The sequence below is a fragment of the Bubalus bubalis genome, chromosome 14 (genome assembly GCF_019923935.1).
Source record: "Bubalus bubalis isolate 160015118507 breed Murrah chromosome 14, NDDB_SH_1, whole genome shotgun sequence".
Taxonomy (NCBI): Eukaryota; Metazoa; Chordata; class Mammalia; order Artiodactyla; family Bovidae; genus Bubalus; species Bubalus bubalis.
In genome coordinates, this window is record NC_059170.1 from 65,319,388 (window position 1) to 65,342,795 (window position 23,408).

Sequence of the window (23,408 nt, forward strand, 5' to 3'; positions counted from 1 at the left end):
CCACAGAAATCCAAGAACCCAAACCAGGAAGAACGAACCAGCACACAACTCCCTAAAACAGAACACTGTGCAGTTCTGTCAGCAAAGCCACCATCAGTGGACATGGAAATATGTTTATAAGCAACTCCAAAAAGGCAGGCTGCTACTCATTCCCTCCTATTTAAGAGAAAAAGTATGTGTGTGTCTGAAGGAAAAGAGTGTCAGGAAAAGCAAAGCCCACTCAAACAGCATCAGTAATGAGGTTCAGGCAGCATTGGGCTCACGGGTAGCTATGTCCTTGCCGGTATTTTTCTCTTTCTGCACAAGAAGCCATATTATCTTACAGAAGAAAAACAACCGAGAAAAGAAAAGAAAGAAGAGGAAGGGAGAAGAAAAAATATTAAAAGATCAATACAACATTAGCTCATCTCTTTGCAGCATTATGACTGGGAAAGGACACCTGTTTAAATCCTTCATAAATCTCTGTAGTTGTCTAAGCTCTGGAGCTGAGCTGCACAATAAAATGACTATAAATTGGAGTCTCAAAAAAAAAAAAATTGGAGTCTCGAGAGGGGCTTCTTCATGTGGATTGCAGCAAAAGGATTTGAGAGCCTCTAGCTCCTGGAGCCTCATGAGAAGAACGGACACCTGGAGAAACAGCAGCAAATCACATATGGGCAGAAAGTTCTGTATTTTCAACACAAGGTGCTCCCAGCCCACAGGAGCTGCAGGGGACAAACCCCACTATGACAGGTGCTAGTGAATCAAATATCCTTGACGTTACACAATATCTGGTACCTGGAAATTTTCCTTTTCCTTAAGATTTCAAGAAAACACATAAGACATCAACCGGTTCTGAACCAGGTACCATGCTAACTGTCGGGAATGCAGGTGTAAAGAAGACGCAGCAGCCCACAGCCCAGGAGGCAAGGGGCCGGTGGTTGGAATGATCACCTGGGAGGAACAGGAGTGATCGCTGGGAGAGTTACCTTCCTTGATCCCATGACGTAACATCACTGCGGAGCCCACCCTGAGCTATCACAGGCCGTGATGAACAGGTGAGGATGTGGCGGCCAGTCCTCCCCATCATCTCGCTGCCAGACATGAGGGGCGTGGCCACAGCCTGCTCAAGTCAGCACCTCATCCAATCAAGAATTTGCACTACTTCAGTTGTATCACATGCAATCTCTTGATCAAGCCTATTTTTAAACTCTGGTAGAGTATCATATTATACATATTGCCAGCTGCAGAATTGGTATTGCTTATCTCAGCAAAAGAGATTGTTAGCATGGAAAGATCAATGGCACTCATTAACTTTCTAATACGTCACACTTTTTGAAATGTTTGGTTTTTATGTGATTATATTTAAAACTCCAGTAAATACTGAAATAAAATCATATTAACCAGCTGCCTAAAAAAAAAGCGGGAGGCGGCAGCGGAGGATTGAGAGGGGTGGAATCTGTGAATTCCTGTGCCACAGCCCCGCATCCCATCACGCTCCCAACACACCCTGAGTCATTCCTCTGCCCCCTCCCTCAGTGAGGACAGACAGGAGGCGGATCCAGGCCATGGCTTCAGCGCTAACAGTGAAGATGGTGTTGCAGTATGACATTACCCAAAGAGGAGCTACAGAGGAAAGGGCGGCTTACTGGAAGCCAAGCTCACTGGGAGGACACTGGAATGCAGCCAGGGTAATGCCAGCCACTAGGATCAAAACAGAAACGATGATCATAATGACAGGCCTGAGTTGTCAAGAAAGATGTTACATTTGGTGAAAATAATGGGGGAATGGCATGGAAACTTCTTAAAATGTTTCCATTTAAAATGCTGCAATTTTAAAATTTCCAAAACCTAGTATTGAGTCCCCAGGGTTCAAGAAAGCAAAGATTCATGATACTTATGATAAAACAAACAAACCAGTATGAGTGGCCCAAATGCTCTTTAAAATAGTGTCTGAAACAGAAGCAAAGTGCTCCCCTCCACCCACACCCTCCCCAGTCTTCACAAAATGCACCAGAGCCGCTTCCCTGGACTTGAACTCACTCTGTCTTTGTCATCTGCCACATCACAGAGGATGTCGTCGAGATCCAGAATTCCTCCATCTCCGTGTTCCAGTCGATGCACTTGTATCCAGTAGTTTGGATCCTGTATGAGAGTATACGGCAAGTTAGCACCACCAAAAAGGAACGCAACAATTTAAACTGGGATAAACTCCTGCCATGAACAGGAATTGACCTCATCAACAATACGGCACTTGATTGAAAATTCAGGTGGCTCCCTATGTTTGAGTCCATTTTGCTTTTTTTTATGATGGAGTCACTCATGCATGTACACCCCTTTGGCTCAGACACTGATATACTATTGTGATAGGAGCTGCAGAAACCAGCACAACTCACAGCACACAAAATAGTAATTCCTCTGAAGTATGCTGAGTTTCCCATGGCCTAATATGAAATGCTTAATAATCTCCCCAATCCAATCTATTGAGACATTCTAATAAGCAAGCAACACATACTGTGTGTCTGAAAAACTCTTGTTGCAGCCTATCTGAAGAAAAGGAGGCTGCCTGCCTTGGTGGCTCTAAGTAATCACTACAAACAGGTCTAAAATATACTGACGCAGAAGAATGTTAAGACCACAAGTGAACAAAGCCAGCTCAGAACAGCATGTGTGCTTGAGTCTGTTTTATAAAGACAAAATTACATACGCTAGTATGTGTGCATAGATAAATGTCCCCAGATATACACACCAACATTTTAATATTTATCCATGAGGGGTGGGGCTGGGGAAGAAAGAAGACAAAGGACTTCATTTTAAGTGTTACACACTTCTACCTGGGTGTGTGTGCACACTTATGCATGTACACATATACACATGCACACCCACACATACACACACAAAATATATACCCCAGAATATAACATCAAACCAAGTTCTAAAACGACGTGAGGAAAAAACATAGCTGTTTTTCAACTTCTACAGTCATTCTCATTTGTATATTCAAAAATGAAAATACACTAAACTATAACCTTTGCCATTAGCTACTGAATCATCCATAGCACAGAATTACTAATAAAAAGTGCAATTCACATTAACACTCTATTTTACCAATTTGAACAGTGATGTCAGGTACAGCTCTTTCTAAGAGGAAAGGCTGGGGTGGAGGAGGCACAAGATTAATGACAGTTATTAATAAAAACACAGACTGTGGACTCTACCCCATATCTACTGACTCAGACCTTCCAAGGGTGAAGCCAGGGACTCCAAAGCCCTCCAAGGCAATCATTAAAATGGAACATGTATTATCAATCCCTGTCACTTTTTAACCAGCACAGAAAACCGTTCAGGTTCCAGTTCTCAAAGTTATTAAACATGACCACTATGCCAACACTCCACAGTTGCTCTGCATGCACCCTCATTTATCTGGACTTCTTTAAAAGGAAATTCAGGGAATTCCCTGGAGGTGCAGAGGTTAAGACTCAGCACTTTCAGCCGGGGAACTAAGATGCCACACGGCCAAAAAATTTAAAAAGAGAGATTCAGTACTGAAATCAACTGTTAATCCAGAACACAGACAGTAAGCTTGTGGGACACACACGCGCATGTGCACGCGCACACACACACACACACACACCCCTCTCTTGGCATCCCCTTCATACATGGGCCTTACTCGGCTAATTCCCTGGTTATATTAATCACATCACCTAGAGAGTTCTTAGGAAACCCGCTGCTGTTAGTCCAGCCAGGCTCCAGAATTTTTCATTTCTATATTTGTTGAGCTGTTAAAGAACAAAGTCCTGAAACAAACTATACTTCTCCTCTTCCTTCCCAAGTGGCATTCACTCTGCAAGAGAAATGGGGAAGAATGAATAACCCGAGGGCTGAATAAAGAGAAGGTGGTCCTTCATCATCAAATCCAGCCATTTATCACTGGTCCACCCTGTCCTCCACTTCCCCCAAGCAGGATGACCTAACCAGCTTGAATATCCACTTTCATTTCTGAAACACTTTTACGCACACAAAAGCAGCATGGGTGCGTGCTCAGTTGAGTCTAATCGTTTGCAACCCCATGGAGCCCACCAGGCTCCTCTGTCCATGGAATTTCCCAGGCAAGAATACTGGAGTGGGTTGCCATTTCCTACTCCAACACAGAAACAGACTGACCTCTAAAATGTAGCTTATAAAACATGTTCTTAAAGCCTTTTGACCCTCCTCACTCTTTCCACATGAGATCGTAATCTACTGCTTTTCTATAACATTTGGAGGTACTCCCTGGAAATAAATTCCCTGCTTAAGATTTCCCAATCTCTTAAACTGATACTGGAGAACCTACCACTGTCCCGCCTCCTTCACACCACTTCCCCTCTCGCAGCCTGCACTGTGTCCTGTATAAATGCACCCCTCCCCACTGCGCCCAATGTTTGGAGCCCCACTTACCCCCCAGGCTGATCACTTCCATCCCTCAAGACTCCTCAGCCATCCTCTTCCCCAAGAGCTTCTCCTGACTGGAACATCCCAAGAAAGGTTAAAAGTTTATCTCTAGCCTTACTGTTAAAGTTCCTAAAAACCGTTAACAGTATGATGCAAACTAGCATATATCGGATGGATAAACAACAAGGTCCCCTTATATAGCACAGGGAACTATATTCAATGTACCTGTGATAAACCATAATGGAAAAAAGTATTTTTAAAAAAGAATGTATATATGTGTATGACTGAATCATACAGTAGAAATTAACACAACAGTGTAAATCAACTATACTTCAATAAAATTAATTTTTTAAAACCATAACAGCATGGAAAATAGCACTCAGATGTCAACTCAGAGTCTTCAAAAGTTGTTAATACTGTATTTTTGCAGATGCGAAAATAATTGTATGAAATCTTCTATGGACCCTACTTTTGTCCTTGAGCTACCACACTTTGATCCTCTTGATAGCAAAATTTTTTAAAGATCTGTCATCTCAGATTCTTCTTCTCCTATAGCCCCATTCCGGTCAGGCTTCCTCCCCACCACAAGTGCCAAAACTGCCCATCGAGGTCACCAACAGCCTCCATGTTGCCAGCGAGTTCTCAAGACCCATCTTCCTTGGTCTATCAGCAGAATCTGACGCTGCTGGTCACTCCCTCTTCCTTGAAATATTCTCCAGACTTGGCTTATCATCCTTCAACTGTCTGATCAGGGTGTGTCCAATTCTGAGATTCAGTTGTTGATTCCTGCCTCCAGAGAAGTCCTGATTCAGAGGTCAGCTATGCCAAGTAGCCACGACAACATGTCAAGGCTTTCATCAGGCTGGTACTTACTAAATGTCACTCTGAACCATGTGCTGAATGGAAACAACCACTTGGAGAGAAGACACAGAGTGGGAATCATCAGTAATCCTAATGGAGCAAAGGACACTAAAAAAAGTCAGATCTGAGCAGCACACATGAAAATTACCTCCTCCCACAAGAGTATAAAACCAGGATGCTTTTCGCCACTGAGAAATACATCTCCTTGGAAGAGCTGTCTCTCAGGAGATGTTAACTGACAGCCTTCGTCCACACAATTCTCTCTAAATACCCAGAGGACTGGCTGTATTTTCAAGGAACGGTCAAGTACCCAGGAGAAAAACTTGTTTTCTAAACAAGCTGGCACATACTCGTTGATTCCACCTCATGGTAGTTTTCACTAAGAAGTTTGAAATAATTAATAGCAGAAATCATTGCTGTCCTGGCTATAGCGACTTATACATACAACTAAACAGAAAGCAGTGATAAGCCACTTTTAAAAATGCCAAAAACATTAATTCTACAATCAATAGACTTGTCATTGGATTAAAAAACAAATGTGACACATACTAAATTTTTTTAAAAGGTTTCACTTACAGTATATGCATATAAATAACCAAAGATCTGAACAGTAACAATAAGTTTACATTATGATGAACAAAAATCCCGAAATTAGAGACAAGGTTCGCAACAAGTGGCTGGATAGAGGACTGCTGCTGCTGCTGCTGCTAAGTCACTTCAGGCGTGTCTGACTCTGTGAGACCCCATAGACAGCAGCCCACCAGGCCCCGCCATCCCTGGGATTCTCCAGGCAAGAACACTGGAGTGGGTTGCCATTTCCTCCTCCAATGCATGAAAGTGAAAAGTGAAAGTGAAGTCACTCAGTTGTGTCCGACTCTTCACGACCCCATGGACCGCAGCCCACCAGGCCTCTCCGTCCATGGGATTTTCCAGGCAAGAGTGCTGGAGTTGGGTGCCATTGCCTTCTCCGGGATAGAGGACTAGCAAGAAGCAAATGTCCCCACCAGGCAACACTCCCCATGATGGATCCGAGCCCAGAGAAGAAACCAGGAGACAAACCAGCACACAAAATCACTGCTTCTCGCCCAAGATGACTGGGGAAAAGATGGAGGGGATAGTTCTATGATTGGCTAGAAAGAAAGCAGAGACTTGATAAGGTGCAAACTGCAAAGAATGCTGATGTCACTCTATCCCAGGACACAGGAAGAGAAACAGAGGAGGGAAAGTCATAATGAAAGAATGATCCCTACCCAAACTTCAAGAAATCTCTCACCACTCCACAAAGAGCATCATCACACTGTTCAGTTCAGTTCAGTTGCTCAGTCCTGTCGAACTCTTTGCGACCCCATGGACTACAGTATGTCAGGCCTCCCTGTCCATCACCAACTCCTGGAGCTTACTCAAACTCATGTCCATCGAGTCGCTGATGCCACCCAACCATCTCATCCTCTGTCGTCCTCTTCTCCTCCTGCCTTCAATCTTTCCCAGCATCAGAGTCTTTTCAAATGAGTCAGTTCTTCGCATCAGGTGGCCAAAGTGTTGGAGTTTCAGCTTCAGCATCAGTCCTTCCAATGAATATTCAGGACTGATTTCCTTTAGGATGGACTGGTTGGATCTCCTTGCAGTCCAAGAGACTCTCAAGACACCACACTGTACAACAAGGTAATGAGCTTTTTCAAGTGGTGACACACAAGGGCTACATATTTTATGCCCATGTGAGCTTCAAGGAAAGCATCTGCAAATAGAAACAGTACCCTACTCTTGCCTCAATCATGGTGGGTAGTAATGGTCTATATCCTGTGAAATCTTCAAAGGAGAACAGATTTGTAAATGTATGACTAGAAAATTCAAATTGATCCAAAAAAAAAATTGAGTATAAACATTGACAATCATGACCTACCGTGAGAAATTAAAATTTATCAGCTAAGAAAAAAAAAACAAACAGTTTAGAAACAGACAGACCATGGGTCATAAGAAAATGAAACATAAAAATGATTTGTGAAGGTTAAAGAAGGAAAGGAAACATGTATACCTACAGGTGACTCATGCTGATGTATGGCAGAGGCTTCGCAATACTGTGAAGCAATTTTCCTCCACTTAAAAATAAGTAAGTTTAAAAAACGCTTTGTGAGTTCTGAAGAGAAAAAGATTACGTTCAGTGAGAAGATTTGGGAAAGGTTGGTGGTGAGGTTTTAGAAGAATCAGATCCCAGAAGAGGGAGGCATAGAATGAAGCAATGAAGAAAGGAAGGAACTTCCACAAAGTAAAATACAAGTCACCACAACAAAGGCAAAAGGAATCAGAAATCAGAATGGGTTGGACCTTTTTAAGAGCAACACCAAAACCTGTATAACAGCACAGTGACTTCAAAACTCGCAAGAGAAATGTTCTACAACATAGAATTCTAGACCTCACCAACCAACTATCAGAAAAGCATGGGCGCTGGGAGAAAACATTTTCAGAAATGAAGTGTCACCAGAAAGTTACCCTCTCTCTTTCTCAGGTGGGTCCTAGAAGATGTGTGCCGACAGAGACCTAACCATGAATGAGGACATCATGGCACGTGAAGCCGGGGACAGGCCCATGAGAGAATGCACAGGGTGCTTACCAGAGGTGGGAAGGGCAGGTCATGGTGGAAGCTGTCGTCAGACAAGGCCGGGAGAGGACCCCATGCAACTCAACGCAATGAGACGCTACTTAACAGCTGCCCAAGCTGGGGTGGAATTAGCTGCAAGTTCACAGAAGACCAACCAAAGGGGGGTAGGGGGCGGAATTGTTCACTCCAGAGAAAACACACAAGTTGTCAAAGAATAAGTAATAAAGGTATCTTACATGGTTCAGCTCTGAGCAGTTTTAAAAGAAAATAATGTGACATCAATCACATTTGTGTGTGTGTGTGTGAGAGAGAGAGAGAGAGAGACCGAAATCCAAGAAGTGGTTGCAAGAGAGGGAGACAAAGCACACACAGGGCAGTGAAACAGGGTTAAATCTTCCACACTGAGTCAAAAGACAGACAAAAAGAAGAAGTAACATAACTGTTTACACAGAAATACAGAGGAGAATGTGGAACGGACCAGGCTCAAAGTTGGAAAAGACAACCTCTCTAGGAGATGCCGCTCTTTTTCTTAAGAATCCTGGTAGAACCACTTGACTCTGCACATCTATAATGTTCAGAAACCAAAAGACATTGTTGGAAAACATCCTTAAAATAATGGGCATGGTGGCACAGGGCTTCAAGGTTGCATGTGTCCATCCTATGAGCCAAGGAAAGTTATGTTGCAGAGACAAATGAAGTCACTGGTAATGACATCACAAATAGCATATTCTCTTTAAAGGCAGTAGAAGAGCAATAAAAAGTCAGTAGGATTGATGCCTCTTGCTAGATTATCTTGGTAAGTATCCTTCCAATCTACTTGAAGCAAAAGCAAGAAACTTTAAGTATGTTGTAAAGTTCTTTTTTTTTTTTTTTTAATGAACATTGGTAGTTCGAGATAGACATGATATAGTTCCCCCTCAGTATGGGGTTCCAAGACTTATGGGGACATCAAAATCCACAGATGTTCAATCCCTGGTACAAAATGATGTAGTATTTGTATATCACCTACCACCTCCTCCTGTATACGTAGATGATGTATACTACCTAAAACAATGCAAGAACTGTGCAGTCATCTGTGTGGATGGCAAACTCAAGTTATGCTTTTGGAATTTTCTGAGATTTTAAAAGATATTTTCAATAGAAATCTATAGATTAACTGATCGATCTCTGCTGCCCCCCTTTTCCACCCCAAACCACACCCAACACTCATGACACCACCTCACCACAACACAGCAGAGCAAACCACAAACCTGCTGCCTCCCTTGAAGGGTGGATGGCTTCATTTAATATGTCAATCAAAAAAGAAAAAGGCAGCCTGAAACCAAAGGTGAATTCCAACCTCAAGGAAATAACTGCCTGGCATTCTGCTTTATTAGAATCAGCACGTAATCCCTCTACAGTCGCACATTAGCCCAGTAATATGGGAAATCAGCCCATGATCGACGTCTGTACCTGTGACATTACTTTCATAACAGCAAAGACATCACCCAAGTCATGGATGCTCCCCAATTCCTGCTCCACTCCACAGAAATCACCTAACAGAGATCACAGAGTTGGCTTGGGACAGAGCCAAGGCAAGAATGAGAATGTAGTAACCCCGAGTGAGATTTGCATTACATTTGTGCGCACTATCTAATGTGATGGGAGGGTTTATAACCCCTATTTTCAGATGAGAAAACTTAAGACTCAGAGAGCATAAACTGCTGCCAAGAAGTCACAACTAATAAACGCTGTCAGCCAAGACAGCCGCAGGTCTGCCGATGGTTCCTGGCCCTTTCTAAGACCCAGACGGGCGGTTCCCAACAGCAGCATCACAGTTGTTTGTCTTCCTACAGCCCCTCCTCCCAATCTCTTCCCAATAGCATCATTTTTTAATGTTTTGCATAGTGAGTAGGTCCGTAAAATATTTATTTTAATAAAAAAGTTTTGATTGTTTAAAAAAACCAAGGTTGAAAAGCCACTCTCCTAAGTATTATATCACAGTCTGAGCCTCACCCTAGTTGAAGCAGTAGTTCTCTAAGTAGGGTTCCACCCCAGATCAGCATCACCTGACTACTAGTCAGAAGTTCCAAATCTCAGCTCTACTGAATCACAACTTCTCAAGGCTGAAATGCTTTGTATTTCTTCTAGGTACTATTATTATTATGTTTTAGCTCATAAATTCATGGGCTAATGCCCCCATGAACACCTCTTTTCTTTCCCACGCCATGTGGCATGCAGGATCTTAGTCCCCTGACCAGGTGTCAAACCCGTGTCCCCTGCAGTGGAAGCGCGCTGTCCTAACCACTGGACCGCAAGGGAAGTCCCATGAACATTTCTTAAACAGATGTTTCTTACTACATCTTAAAAAAAAACATCATCATGAATACATACAGATCACATAGATGGTTATGTATTCACAGCCAGTGTCAGATACAAACTCTTTCTCAGAATCATTTCATCTCAAAGCTCTCCCGACACTCAAACATCAACCTCTCTCACTGCACGTGACTTTGGGAGCTGTCTGAGTTCCCCAGGGAGCTTGTTTTGATTGCTTGCCAGGAAATTTTAATGCAATGAATAAAAGGATGTCCATTTGGGAATAACTGATAACTAAACAATATTTTTATCAAGTCCTATTTTAATTCTAATTTATGAAGCTTTTATCCCTTATCTTGCCCCTAAAATCAACATTTTGTCTTCATTCCTACTGGCAGTATCATCCTCCTCTGACTTAACCTAATCAAGCCATAAACCTCACCTCCCCACAGAAAATACAGGGGACAGAAAATCAAGTCAAATGACACCACAAGGAAACAACCAGACAAGTCCAGAATATGAGACCTTAATAACACAACTGCACTGATTTCTTTTTTTTTGAAATGCACATTATCTAGTATCTAGATGCAATGTATGATACTGGAGTAGATCCTGCATCTGGAGAGAAATTTTACTTAAATAAAAAGCTGGGACAATTGAAGAATCTGTCATATCGTGACAAAATTGATAAATGGAAAATTTCCTGGAAGTGATCAGTACATGACCCAGGAATTTAAAATGTTTGTCTACATGGTCAAGACGTATATAGAAAATCAGATGTTATAATAAACAGTAGTACAAAATAGGAAACCAGCTACACACCCAACAATTAGAAATTGAGGACATATAATCCATGAAACACTGTACAGCAATTTAAATGCTGTGCACAGAACACCATGAAAGGTAGCATCTCATCTTTAGTCTGAAGTAGAATCAGCAGCCATAGATAACGGGAAAGAACTGCTAAACACAACTGGCCACCCTTCTGATTTTCCATAAGAAACATATATGTATAATTTTATCACCTTAAGTAACAAGTGAACACATCCCTTCATTTCCCCTTCCTTCCTCTCTTGTTCTCAGCAGTGGAATCACCTGCTAACTCATCTCACTACTTCCAGGCTCCTCTCTTAATTCTCTCCACATCCTGAGACTACATTCATCTCCACAAAACACCTATTTCATCGTGTCCCTGCCCTGTGATGAGTCACTTCCAGTGACTCACTACATCCTAAACACTAAAACCCAACGTCCTCGGCCAAGCACTCAACACTCTCCAAGCCTGCTTTTCCGGGCTCTCTGTGGATCCTACCCCAGGCACCCAGAGCCAAGCCCGAGACAGCAGGTGCTCAGGAAACACTGGTTCCTTCCCCTCCACACAGCTGAGAGCATTCACCCCACGATTCCAGTGACCCAGGCTGTCTGTTCCTCCCGACCAAGATCACAACCACCTCCCCTGTGAAATGCCCTCCAACCCCAAGGTGTTCATCTAGACCACAGATGTGTCACATAATCGCCTATTTCCTTGCACATGCATGGTGATATTTTTTATCTCTAGATAAGTTCCCCAAATGCAAGGGTCATCTTCTTCTCTTTAGCACAAAACAATGAACAAAACACCACGCTGTTGCACAAATAATGTATAAAATATGCATAATAAATAACCCAATTGGACAAAAAAGAAATTTCAACAAGACTTTTTCAGAAAACTAGAATCAACAAAGAGGCTTATGCTTCCCTAACCACCAAAAGAAACCCCATGGACACGGGTACCTTGCTGGGATCAACGCTCCCTTCATCCTGTATCCTCTGACTTCAGAGCTCGCTCAAGAACCTCAGTGTGACTATCCTGGCTGACACTCCAGATGGCCTGAGCTGTGGGGGAAGAAGCCTTCCAGGTACTCTACCCTTCCAGTGTAAAGGAACCCAATTTCCTGCAGAAATGCCTTCATGCTCATGCGCAGAGCTGCGTCCCCAGCACCGCTGGCCTGGAAGACCGGGCAGAAGTTGAGTTTATGCTGGTCACACCTGCTTCAGTTCAGTTCAGTCACTCAGTCGTGTCCGACTCTATGCGACCCCATGAATCGCAGCATGCCAGGCCTCCCTGTCCATCACCATCTCCCGGAATTCACTCAAACCCATGTCCGTCGAATCGGTGATGCCATCCAGCCATCTCATCCTCCATCGTCCCTTGTCCTCCCACCCCCAATCCCTCCCAGCATCAGAGTCTTTTCCAAGGAGTCAACACACCTGCTTACAATCTAGGAAAAGGAGAGCCAGACAACAGCTTACCGGGGCCAGCCACGTTCTCCCCGATTACGTCAGGGAGGGTAAGGATGCCCAGGGCAGAGGGTGGGCAGTACTGTCTGTCACCTGATGGGCCAGAGGCACCGGGAGAGGGTGTGAGACAGTAAATGAGGCTGAGACCCAAAAACCAACATGGATCTACAGGAGTGTTCTCCCCAACTCCAAGAGTCTCCTTCCAGGCCTGGGGACCAACAGAGAGCTGAAGGTGGGCGCCTGCACTGGGCCTCCCTAACCCTCCCCTGACTCCACGAGGGGCCAGCCATGGGGCCACTCATGCACAGCAATGGTTTTCAGGACATTCATTCTCGGTAAATGCTTCCGGCTCCATGAGCAGGTGTGAGGCCAGGGGAGCAGGAAACCCAACCTGTCTGAGATCATGGAAGAGGAAAGGGCGTTTCAGCTCAGATGTCACTCTGGCTTCTGAGTGACTGCTGTGCACTTTTGGACGCACCGCTTCTTGCACGAGGACCAAACAGATTTGTCAGGAGGACACATGAGGAAGGGAAAATCTGATCAGGATAGAGTCCTTTCTTTTCTTTCTTTCCTTCTTTTTCTTTTTCACTTAGAATGGAAAAAAATAATAATAATGAAAAATATATAACCCAAGTCTACGTGTATATAGACTTGACTAACTTCAGTTTAAGGAAGTAATGTTTTACTCCCAGTGTCACCTATAAAGACATATTGATTTAAGAAGTATGTCATTCCAGCCATGCACCTGGAAGTGCTGGATTCCAAGCTGCAGGAAAAAAAGCAAAAAACCCAGAACCATTAAAGCGCTTCCCAGGTGGCACTAGTGATAAAGAATCTGCCTGCCAACGCAAGAGACACAAGAGACCCCTGGGTCGGGAAGATCCCCTGCAGGAGGACAGAGCAACCCACTCCAGTATTCTTGCCGGGAGAATCCTTTGGACAGAGGAGCCTAACAGGCTACAGTCCATAAGGTTGCGAAGAGTCGGACACAACTGAAGCGAATTAGCACACACATACAACCATTAAAACCAGGCCTCAGACCCCTCAGGGCAGAGACCCACCCTGGGGCATCAGCAAACCACAGCACCTGTGCAGATCAGGCAACAACTGAGATCTTCTCAAGTGAACTAAGATGCTGAATGTTTTTCTACTATTTATAAAGAAATAACCAAACTAAGAGATCCTCAAGGTTCTCACCCAGCTTCACAAAAGAAAAATCTCCCCTCTCCTATTTACTCTCCAACCAGCCAACAAGAGAGGCTGACTCAGACCAAAAGGAATTTCTCCGACGGAAAGAAAGCCTCCCTGAAACATGATAAATTCTAATAGTGCAGAATTCTAAAACAAACCAACCAAATTTGACCCCAAAGCAGCTCTCCACTCCCCCATCCTATGACTTAATCCAAAAACCACCTCCCAGTTTTTCTTCAAAGATGTTATCTCAAGTTGCTTAAAAATCCACAATTCCTTACATCTGGCAGTACCCAACCGGACTGAATCAGAAGAATGACTTGTGAACTAAGAGAGGAGACTGTGAGGAAATGGTGGGTTTTGATAGATAACTTGCACCTACCTGGGGTCTCCTTTTTAGAAGCCTGGGCACACAGCCATCCAGCTGCACTCTGTGGCCCCTACACTCAAATGCAGCATAGCCCTCGCTGCGCAGGGTCCGGCGAGGAAGGCCACAGCACGACCACATCACAGGGTGGCCCCAGGTGAGGGACAGCAGGTGCTGGTGCTCAGAACGCAGCTCCAACTGCAGGCACTCGGGAGGGGGAGGGGCCTGTCCCAGTGTTTCCTGGGGCCGCTGAGGCCAGAGGTGGAGCACCCTCCTCCTCCCAGGACACTCCCAGCATGGGTCCAGGGCGGGAGCTATGATGGTATCTTCAAAAGATGTGCCAGAGACCAGAGTCCTCTCAGAGTCTCATCACCATGGACGTATTTGCAGGCGAGGAACACGCATCAGCTTTTAGGATGGTTTTCAGCAGAGAAGAGAGTGACGGACAGACAAAGACAGCCACCACAAACCCCGAGACCCAGGCCAGTAAATGCTCGGGGTCTGCTCGTCACGCAGGCTGGCTGTAGCTCCTTGGTACCCTCCTGAAAAGCCCGTGGAAAGCTCACCCAAATGTCAATTCCTGCTAACATCTACCTCGGCACGGCATCAGTCTCCCATCTCATTTTGTCTCCTGCCCTGTCTCTCCACGGCACTCACGACAATGTCGTGAAGATGTGCATGTTTTACAGTATCACCCTAACCAAGCCTCAGGGCCTGATTCACGCACTCATGGAGCATCTATTCAGTGGCAGGCACTGAACAGACACAGGGCTACAGCAGCAAATGGTCCCTAGTCCCAAGTCGCGCAAACACGGCCCCACACCCCGAAACTCATCGGTGTCACTGGTGATTCCATACCAAAGGTCAATTTGTATTCCTTTACTAACTCATCTGTTTCCAAGTGTGTTGGCACTTAAAATTTTTCCTTGAAAATCCCTAGTGTGACTCACAAACTTATCTGGCTTCATCTGGTCAATTTCAAAGTCATTTGAAATGGGGGAATTTGAAAGGGCTTCAAGATACCTTATGAAGTATGTGAGCAGATTATAGAGGTTAACACCATATCATTTCTTAATCCCTTAGATACACGGTTAGTTTGCTGTCCTTGTAAAGTTTTCCTTTATGAGGTATTTGAAACTTAGTTAACTGTGCCTTCAATGTATTACTTCTAAGAAAATATGGTGCACAGTGTTCCCAAAGAAACAAAACAAAATGCTAACCAGTGCAATCGAAGCACTAAAACAGGAAATATAGCAGGCACAGGCCCAACATATTCTGCATCATACCTGAAGTCTCCGATAAAAATCCTGCATGGAAGCAAAGAAACAAATTAGCTGTTTGGGAACTCAGGCAAAACCTAATTATACAACTAGTAATTAAAGCATGAAATGGACTACCTCAAACAACAATACAATGTGTCACTATAAACTTATCAGACAGGGTGGGAAGACAGCAAAACAGAAGCAAAGCTGGTTTGTGAAGCACTGAAGATGCACAGATACAGTGGACCGGGCACAAAGGCAGAGCTTTAATGACACAGGCACCCAGTGGGCATGTAGCCTGTCTACCAAGAGCAACAACGAAAAGGCAGTGAAAAGACCCCATGGACTCAGTGGCCCAATGATGCACAGTCATTTCCTGTCTGCAGACACTCGAGGCCGTGTGTGTAGCAATGAAGGAGGTAAGTTGTCACTGAGGGTCACACGTTGCTCAAGCAGACACAAAAATTGAACACACTCCAAATAGCTCTCCTTTTCAAAGTGGAAGGAAGATAAGCATTTTCACAACCACCATAATCTGATCTTGAAAGCAACTCATCATACAAAATTAAAACTACCTAACCTCCCCTACCTACAACATCCTCTGCTGAGCACATGTTTACAGACATATGTCTGGGCAGTAGTAGACTTCTGAGCTATCGATCCATCCACCTTTCCAAACACAGGGAGCCTCCTGATGGCAGCAGAACCATGCTCTGCACCATCCAGAGTAGGAAGCAAGAAGCAAGGCCATGGGCCCATCCAAGTTTCTGGAAGACTCCTGCCAGCAGGAACAGTCGAGGATATGGAAGAACATCCATTCAACGGCTCCTAATGACTGAAAACACTGTGCTCTTATTACCCAGTTTAACAGCCGCAGGTAACAGGATGGCATGTGACACGCCACCAGCCAATGAAAACCTTAACACTCAGTCTCAAAGTCCAGCTTGTGTTTTAGGATAAAGGGGTCCAGCCAGGTCTATGGAGGCCTCTGCCCTCCATGACGTCAAATCAACTTTGGGAGGCAAACCACAGGTGTGTGGAAAGTTCACTAACAATTCCTAGGTATCAAAATTAAATGCCAATCAAGTGGTACAAGAATTACAAAAACAAATAGCAGAGACAAAGAACACTTCACAAAGGAATTATGTCCCCTCAAGTGGGGGACATCTTCAGACAAAGGCGAGGAGGCCAAGATGTGCATGACATGATTGGACAGTAGGGAGTAAAGCCCAGACACGACACACACACACCCCCTCAGCACCTGTCTTGTACTCAACTCCTCTCTTCACAGGCCCGGGATGCGGGGAGCTGAGCCGCACACACAGAACTCTGGGGGCCAGGCTGCAGAAGAGGCTCTCTAAACCTGAGTGGGAATCACTGACACTCAAGCCCCCAACCCAAACATCATCTCCAGCTTCGTGTTTGCTCTAAACAACTATTTAAGCAAGCTGTCACCCACAGAAGCTGCACATGTGAACCCAGTTCGAGATCCAACAAGCATTTTGAAAGACCCCAAATCACACTGGTTAAAATTCCAAAACTGTAAGGATTGTGGGATTATCTTGGGTAATCTTACATTCTCCAACCCCTCATCTCTCCTCTTTTTAAAATGAAATCCTATATGGGCTTAACAGTAAAAGTCCTTCAGACACCCCCTCTCAGCCCTGCAGCAGCACTTCCTGTTTATCAAAAGACTAAAGTGAAAAGCAGGTCAACAAAACTCCACAAGGAAAACAGAAAACCCGTCTGACATGTGCTGTGTGAGCCAGAGAAGCACCCCCACCTTTCAGTCACCAGCCCCACATACCGGCGGCATCAGGCGTGTCCAGCCCAGCCCTCTGACCACCTCCCACCACCATGACAGGGCTCTGTTCACATCACAGCAGAGCCTGGACTAGCACACAGGAGACTGAAGCAGAATAACATCAACATATCCAAGCATCTGAACGCCAGAGCCCATTCTTAACTAAAAATCTCTGACAAACAAGAGGCAAAGTCCATTTGGACCAGGTGAGTGTTTGTTTTGACACAAAGCCTCTCTGGGGCCCATCTCACAGTCACATGACATTCCTGCAAAAACCTGCCTCCATTCTGGATGGAACCCCACACCAGGGTACTAGCACCAAAATCTCAGTTTATGATGCAAGATATGTGGGAAACAATTGCTCCCATGGGTAAATATAAACCAAACGTAGACTACTGACACTCGTTTTTCTTTTTTTCCCCTTACTTTTTGGGGAAAAAAAGTGCCTTGGATTGATGCCATTTTGTACCTTGTCAAGAATTCTTCTCAACGCACCTAAAATAATACCTATATATACACATATAAATGCCACTAGAGTCCTAAAAATGTGCCCAGTTATTTAGGAAAGCAAAATCCATCGTAATTTAAATAAGATAATTTGCCTGTAAGGACTGTCACTGTCATTTAACGAGAAGTCACAATGTTATGAACTAAGAAAGAATTTTTCAGACTGATTTGAGGGCACTTGACACAGTTTTGAGCCCCATCACAGCAGAAGGGCAATGGAAGTACCTTGAGAAGGGCGATGCATTAATTCTGAATCTACAGCAAATATTCAAGCCCCCTTGACAAAGCTTATGCAAAGTAATACGATATTGAAGCAAACTTGACTAGGTTACATATAAATCCTAAGCCAGGTCCACTCTTCACAAAGACCAGTGACAACCAAGTGAAATCAATTCCAGGGCCGAGGAGACCGCATTCTAAAAATAACAATCTAACCTTCAAATTAGGTTTCTTTCTATCCTGTATCTCCATGCTGTCTTTGAAAACAGTCAAACAACTGTGGAAAGAATACAGTGTAAATTAAACCATGTGAAAAGAAGGAAAGTGATGGAGGCTAATGCTGCAAGGATGTTTGACTGGCACCTGGATTTAGCAAGACAGCAAGCAGGAGGACACGGAAGAACTGACCCTTTTCCTCCAAAGACAGGGTGAGCATGCTGAGTTGGATGAGGTGGGGCAGGATTGGGGCTGAGAGGTGGGGGGAGGGGGATCCCTCTCCCTGGGAGTGTCCAGTGTGCACAAGGGATGAGCAAGTGACCAGGGAACTCAATCCCCACAAGGTCAACAGGCCAGAAAGGCACTGAGGTTCCACTGCTCTAACCACAGAGGCTGCTGGAGCATCATCTCCTGGAGCTGTACGAAGCCACGCTTTCACCATCAGGACAAGACTGAAGAAGAATGTGAGAGATCTAACTAGTAGGTGGATTCAGTAACTGATGGAAGATACAAACAAAGCATTAAGTATAACTTTCAATCTACGTTAGATGAAAAAAAAAATGTGTACTGGGGTTATACCAATACCTTTAATGAAGCATATATTAAACTGCAATCATATAGAGAGTCTCAGTGAACTCCGGGAGTTGGTGATGGACAGGGAGGCCTGGCGTGCTGCGATTCATGGGGCTGCAAAGAGTCAGACATGACTGAGCGACTGATCTGATCTGATCTGATCTGAAGCTATAACACTGGCTTTGTTATTTTCTAAATAGTAATAAGTAAGATTTCACCCACCGCCACCCTTTCTTTCACCCTTGCACTTCCAGAAGTCACCTACAGAGAAAACAAGTTATAGTTTATCAACTGCATGTTGTAAGAATAAATTGGTTCAGTGGAAGGGGGCCCTGCCAACCACAATCACAAGAAGCATCCATGGAGGCATCTTGACTGACAGGGACAGAGGGAAAGACCTGGCTGCTCCATCCCAGTGTGGGCAGGGCCACTCACACTTCCTCCTCATGTCAGGACACATGCTCAAGGCCTCCATCTCAAAAACTTTTAACTTCAAATTGTTTGCTTCTGCATCTGGCATATCGCAGAGCTTGTTTAAAACCCCCTTCCAAAATAGAATCATCTTTACAAAGCACAGCCAAGAGCAGGGTGTTCTTAGTTCACTGGTCTTGTTTGCCAAATACATATATTGACTTGAAGGGTAGAGGCTGCCCTTGATTCACATGTTCTCAATAAAACCATAAGAGGAAAAGTAGTCAGTGACAGCTGAAACACACACACAACAGCAGCAGCAAAGTCATCATGCCTATTGTGACTTTCTGGAGTTTTTTCCCCCTTAAACAAACACAGTGCCTTACTAACTCCCCAGATTTTCTCTGTCAGAGATCCTCTTTCAAATTCTTTCAGCTCAGATCACTGAGTAATTCTAGCAATCTCTTGAAAAACAAAATGTATTAAGTATCAATCAGATCAGAGTAATTAATCTTGACTTTATTATGTCAAGAAAACTCTGAAACTTCTCACTTTCACTAGTTCGATGCTTTGCAGGTGGCAGGGAAAACCCAATTACCTCATAAATTTTGCATTATCCTGGTACATTGTGTTTTAAAATACACTCAAGTATTGACCACAATGATGCAGCAGAGGCACTGAAAGCGCCCGCTGCCCTGGGCTTGGCAACTCCACAGGGATACAGGATGGGGATGGGGAGGCAGGACGGGGATGGGGATACAGGACTGGGATGGGGAGGCAGGACGGGGATGGGGAGGCAAGACCGGGATGAGGATACAGGACTGGGATGGGGAGGCAGGACAGGGATGGGGAAGAAGAACCGGGATGTGGAGGCAGGATGGGTATGGGGAGGCAGGACCAGGAAGGGGCTGCTTCGTCCCTCCTCGGGGGCTGCCTTATACTGTAGGCCCCAGCGCAGAGGGCTGCTGCTGCTGGGAGTGGGTGCTAAAGTGCCTTTGGCTCTCAAGCCCACATTCCATTACTTAGAGGATGCTGGCTTTGTGACTACTACTGAAACACAGAGCCACCAGCAGAGTGCACTCTGCGAGCAGAGGTTCCTTTCCATGTGGAGGGAAACAGTTCTTCACCCCAATCAAGGCAAAATGCATTCTTAACTGATACTTCATATTTAGCATGGGAGCAATTTAATAAGAAATTAGAATAAACTCGTGTTCATGAGAAAATAAACAGGCAAGTTGAGGATGCTATGAGATAAATACTATACTGTTTAAAACATTTTTCTATATAAAACACTTTTTAAGAGTGGGGGAAACCCAGAGCAGTGTATCCGGAAGCTGCATTGTGGTCTATGGCTTTCTCCATGCAATTAAAATGTCCTTCCAAATCATGTCCACGTTGAAAGACTTGTACGACCATCTACTGTCTCATGATGGTAGAGAAAAATCTCTTTATTTCCCTTCAGTTCCCTACATTTTTTTTTAAAAAAAAAGCTCATACATTTCTATATTTGTTAGTAAAATGTTTCTAAATTTATTAGTACTTTTCTAAAGTTGCTTGTAAAAAATTAAATTATATGTAATAAACCTCTCTGTTCCTAATCTCAATAAACTATTTAAATAACTTGATTACTGGGACTTCCCTGGTGGTCCAGTGGCTAAGACTCCAGGTTCCCAATGCAGGGGGCCCAGGTTTGATTTCTGTCCAGGGAACTAGATCCCACATGCTGCAACTAAAAAAAGATCTCGTGTGCCACAACTAAGACCGGGTACAGCCAAATCAATACATATTTGTTTAAAAAATAACAATTATAATTACAGTACACATAGCACAGAAAGCCACAGGAAACGCTACGGTGAGTATGTGCATATTCATATCTATGTACACGTGCACATGCGGTGCAGAGCAGCTCCGGGGTAAGCCCGCCCTGCGGCAGGCGTTTCCAGACTCGTGCACTCCACAGAGAGTTTTGGCCTCCATGGTCTAAGACATGCTGTGGAGCAAGCGCACAAGCAGGAGAAACGCCAACACTTTGAACCAGCCTCATGAGCTAAGGGGCTTCTGTGGATCATCAATATGAAGGGAGGGTTCAGTTCAGTTCAGTCGCTCAGTCGTGTCCGACTCTTTGCGACCCCATGAATCGCAGCACGCCAGGCCTCCCTGTCCATCGCCAACTCCCGGAGTTCACTCAGACTCACGTCCATCGAGTCAGTGATGCCATCCAGCCATCTCATCCTCTGTCGTCCCCTTCTCCTCTTGCCCCCAATCCCTCCCAGCATCAGAGTCTTTTCCAATGAGTCAACTCTTCGCATGAGGTGGCCAAAGGACTGGAGTTTCAGCTTTAGCATCATTCCTTCCAAAGAACACCCAGGACTGATCTCCTTCAGAATGGACTGGTTGGATCCCCTTGCAGTCCAAGGGACTCTCAAGAGTCTTCTCCAACACCACAGTTCAAAAGCATCAATTCTTCGGCGCTCAGCTTTCTTCACAGTCCAACTCTCACATCCATACATGACCACTGGAAAAACCATAGCCTTGACTTGACTAGACTAGAAGGGAGGGTTAGCTGCTTCCAAACAAGCAACAGAGCCAGGAAGGAGTCAGCGTCCAGGCTCTGGGACTCACTAAGCCAACTACTGAACCTCTTCTCACAGCACTCTCCTCAGCTGAGAAATGAGAGTAACAGAGAGTCCCCAACACACATAATGGTTAAAACAATTACAGGAGTCTAAACCTTTAAAGCAGTTAAAATAGCTCATGGGATTGAGTCACTGCTAAGTTTAGTTGCTATTATTATAGCCAAGGTTCCTTCCTCAACTGTGGATGGGTATTGTACACTGCAAACCCTACCCTTTTGAGGGCGCAAATACCTAGGGCCAATCTACTTCAAAAGGGAGTAGGTTGTACACAGGAGTTCTCATTCCTGACTATCCAAAACACCCACAGAGCTTTATTAATTAGCTACCCAACACCCCAATCCCGACCATCTAGTCTAGGAATGAGCACGGGGAACTCCCCCCACCCCATAAGGGAGATAACTGAATAAAAAGGTTCTGTGCAACCCAGAATGATTTCCTTGGTGTGGACTGACTCTGCTGTCCTGGGTAAGTGCACTCCTGGTTTATAAAGAAATCGCCTGTTCTCCTATTCTCAGCCCTGCAACAGCTAGATGCACTATCTAAGCATAAATTTCTCTAGACTGAGATCTGATCCAAGCTTAAGGGTCAGTACAGATCATCAATTAGCTCCTCGTGGATTTTGGCCTAAATTTAACCATCAACAGCCAACCGTCTCTGAGCCAGATGTAATATAACATTCCTAAAGCTCTTAGTGATAACTACGTTTATCCTTAGAAGTTGGCGGTTTCCTAAAACAAAAGCTGATTTCTCTTAGACGTAGGGGACTGGCCAACATTCCATCTGTCCAGCATCTTCCGTGAGCCCAGCCCTGGAACGGGCTGTCTTACAGCCACAGTATCCCTGAGCCCCAACAGCTGGCAGATTTCCATGAGATTCTGCGGACTGGAGTCAGCTCTAGTCCCTGCTTTGCCAATAACTAGCTGTGTGCGCTCAGGCAATTAAAAGCTCTGGGCATTTCCCCATCTGTAATCACAGAGAAGCAGCACAAGATCTAAGGGCCCCACTACCCTTAACATATATCCTCCTGTAAGCCACAAAAGCTGGACCACCCATTCCCCTTCACAGTGGTCTGGGCCAGTCCCTTGTTGGGAGAAGTCAAGCTTAAACACTCTGGAACAAGAATCCCAAGCGCACATGACTACAAAAACCGAGAAAGCAAATGATGGGGGCGGGATGGGGGTTCCAGCAGCCTGGAGAGGAAAATCAGGCATGTGGGGTGGGCTTGCTCCTGCTTCGATGCTCCAGGTCTCAGGAGAAGCTGTGCATTGTGAGGGCCATGGGGGATCTTCTCAACTGCTCAAGTGGCTGTGACAGACGTCATCAAAGCCCTGCTGTCCAGACCAACTTCACTTGCAGGCAGGGCAAGTCCCACTGGACCCTAAGCAGGCCTGTCCTCCCAGGCTTAAGCCTTAAAGCTCAAAGAATTCCCACCTGGTATTTTGGAAAGAGGTCAAAATTCATTTCACTGGAACAAGTCTGAGCACAGCCACTAGAGAAAGAATTGAGTTTTTCTCTTCATCAATGATTCATGGGCAGCTCAAAGCCTTTTCGATTTTCTGTCTCTGGTCACTTCTTTCTCCATCCCAGATCCTTTAACGGTGCCAGAATAAAACTCTTCTGGCCCTCTTGTTAAACACTGTCTTTGACAACTGTAAGTGAGTTTCCTATTGGAAATGATGGAAGTATTAATCCCACCCCACCACCACATGCCCCTCCATCACCACTGTGTACTGGGCACATCTGACATCGGACCTTAACACCAGACGCCTACATGCAT

General features: G+C 44.8%; 1 protein-coding gene across 31 annotated transcripts in view; it reads right to left on the reverse strand.

Annotated features, from left to right (window-relative positions):
- PARD3 (par-3 family cell polarity regulator) overlaps positions 1-23,408 on the reverse strand; it is a 579,687-nt gene that overhangs the window by 485,302 nt on the left and 70,977 nt on the right. For 28 of the 31 annotated variants that reach the window (XM_044928208.2, XM_044928201.2, XM_044928194.2 and 25 more), the window contains exon 2: positions 2,023-2,124. In XM_044928208.2, coding sequence (XP_044784143.2) covers positions 2,023-2,124 — 102 coding nt within the window. Of the gene's footprint in view, positions 1-2,022; positions 2,125-13,190; positions 13,260-14,018; positions 15,325-17,072; positions 17,097-23,408 lie in introns of those variants that run through there. The other 3 variants (XM_044928206.2, XM_025264667.3, XM_044928200.2) reach the window with 3 other exon arrangements.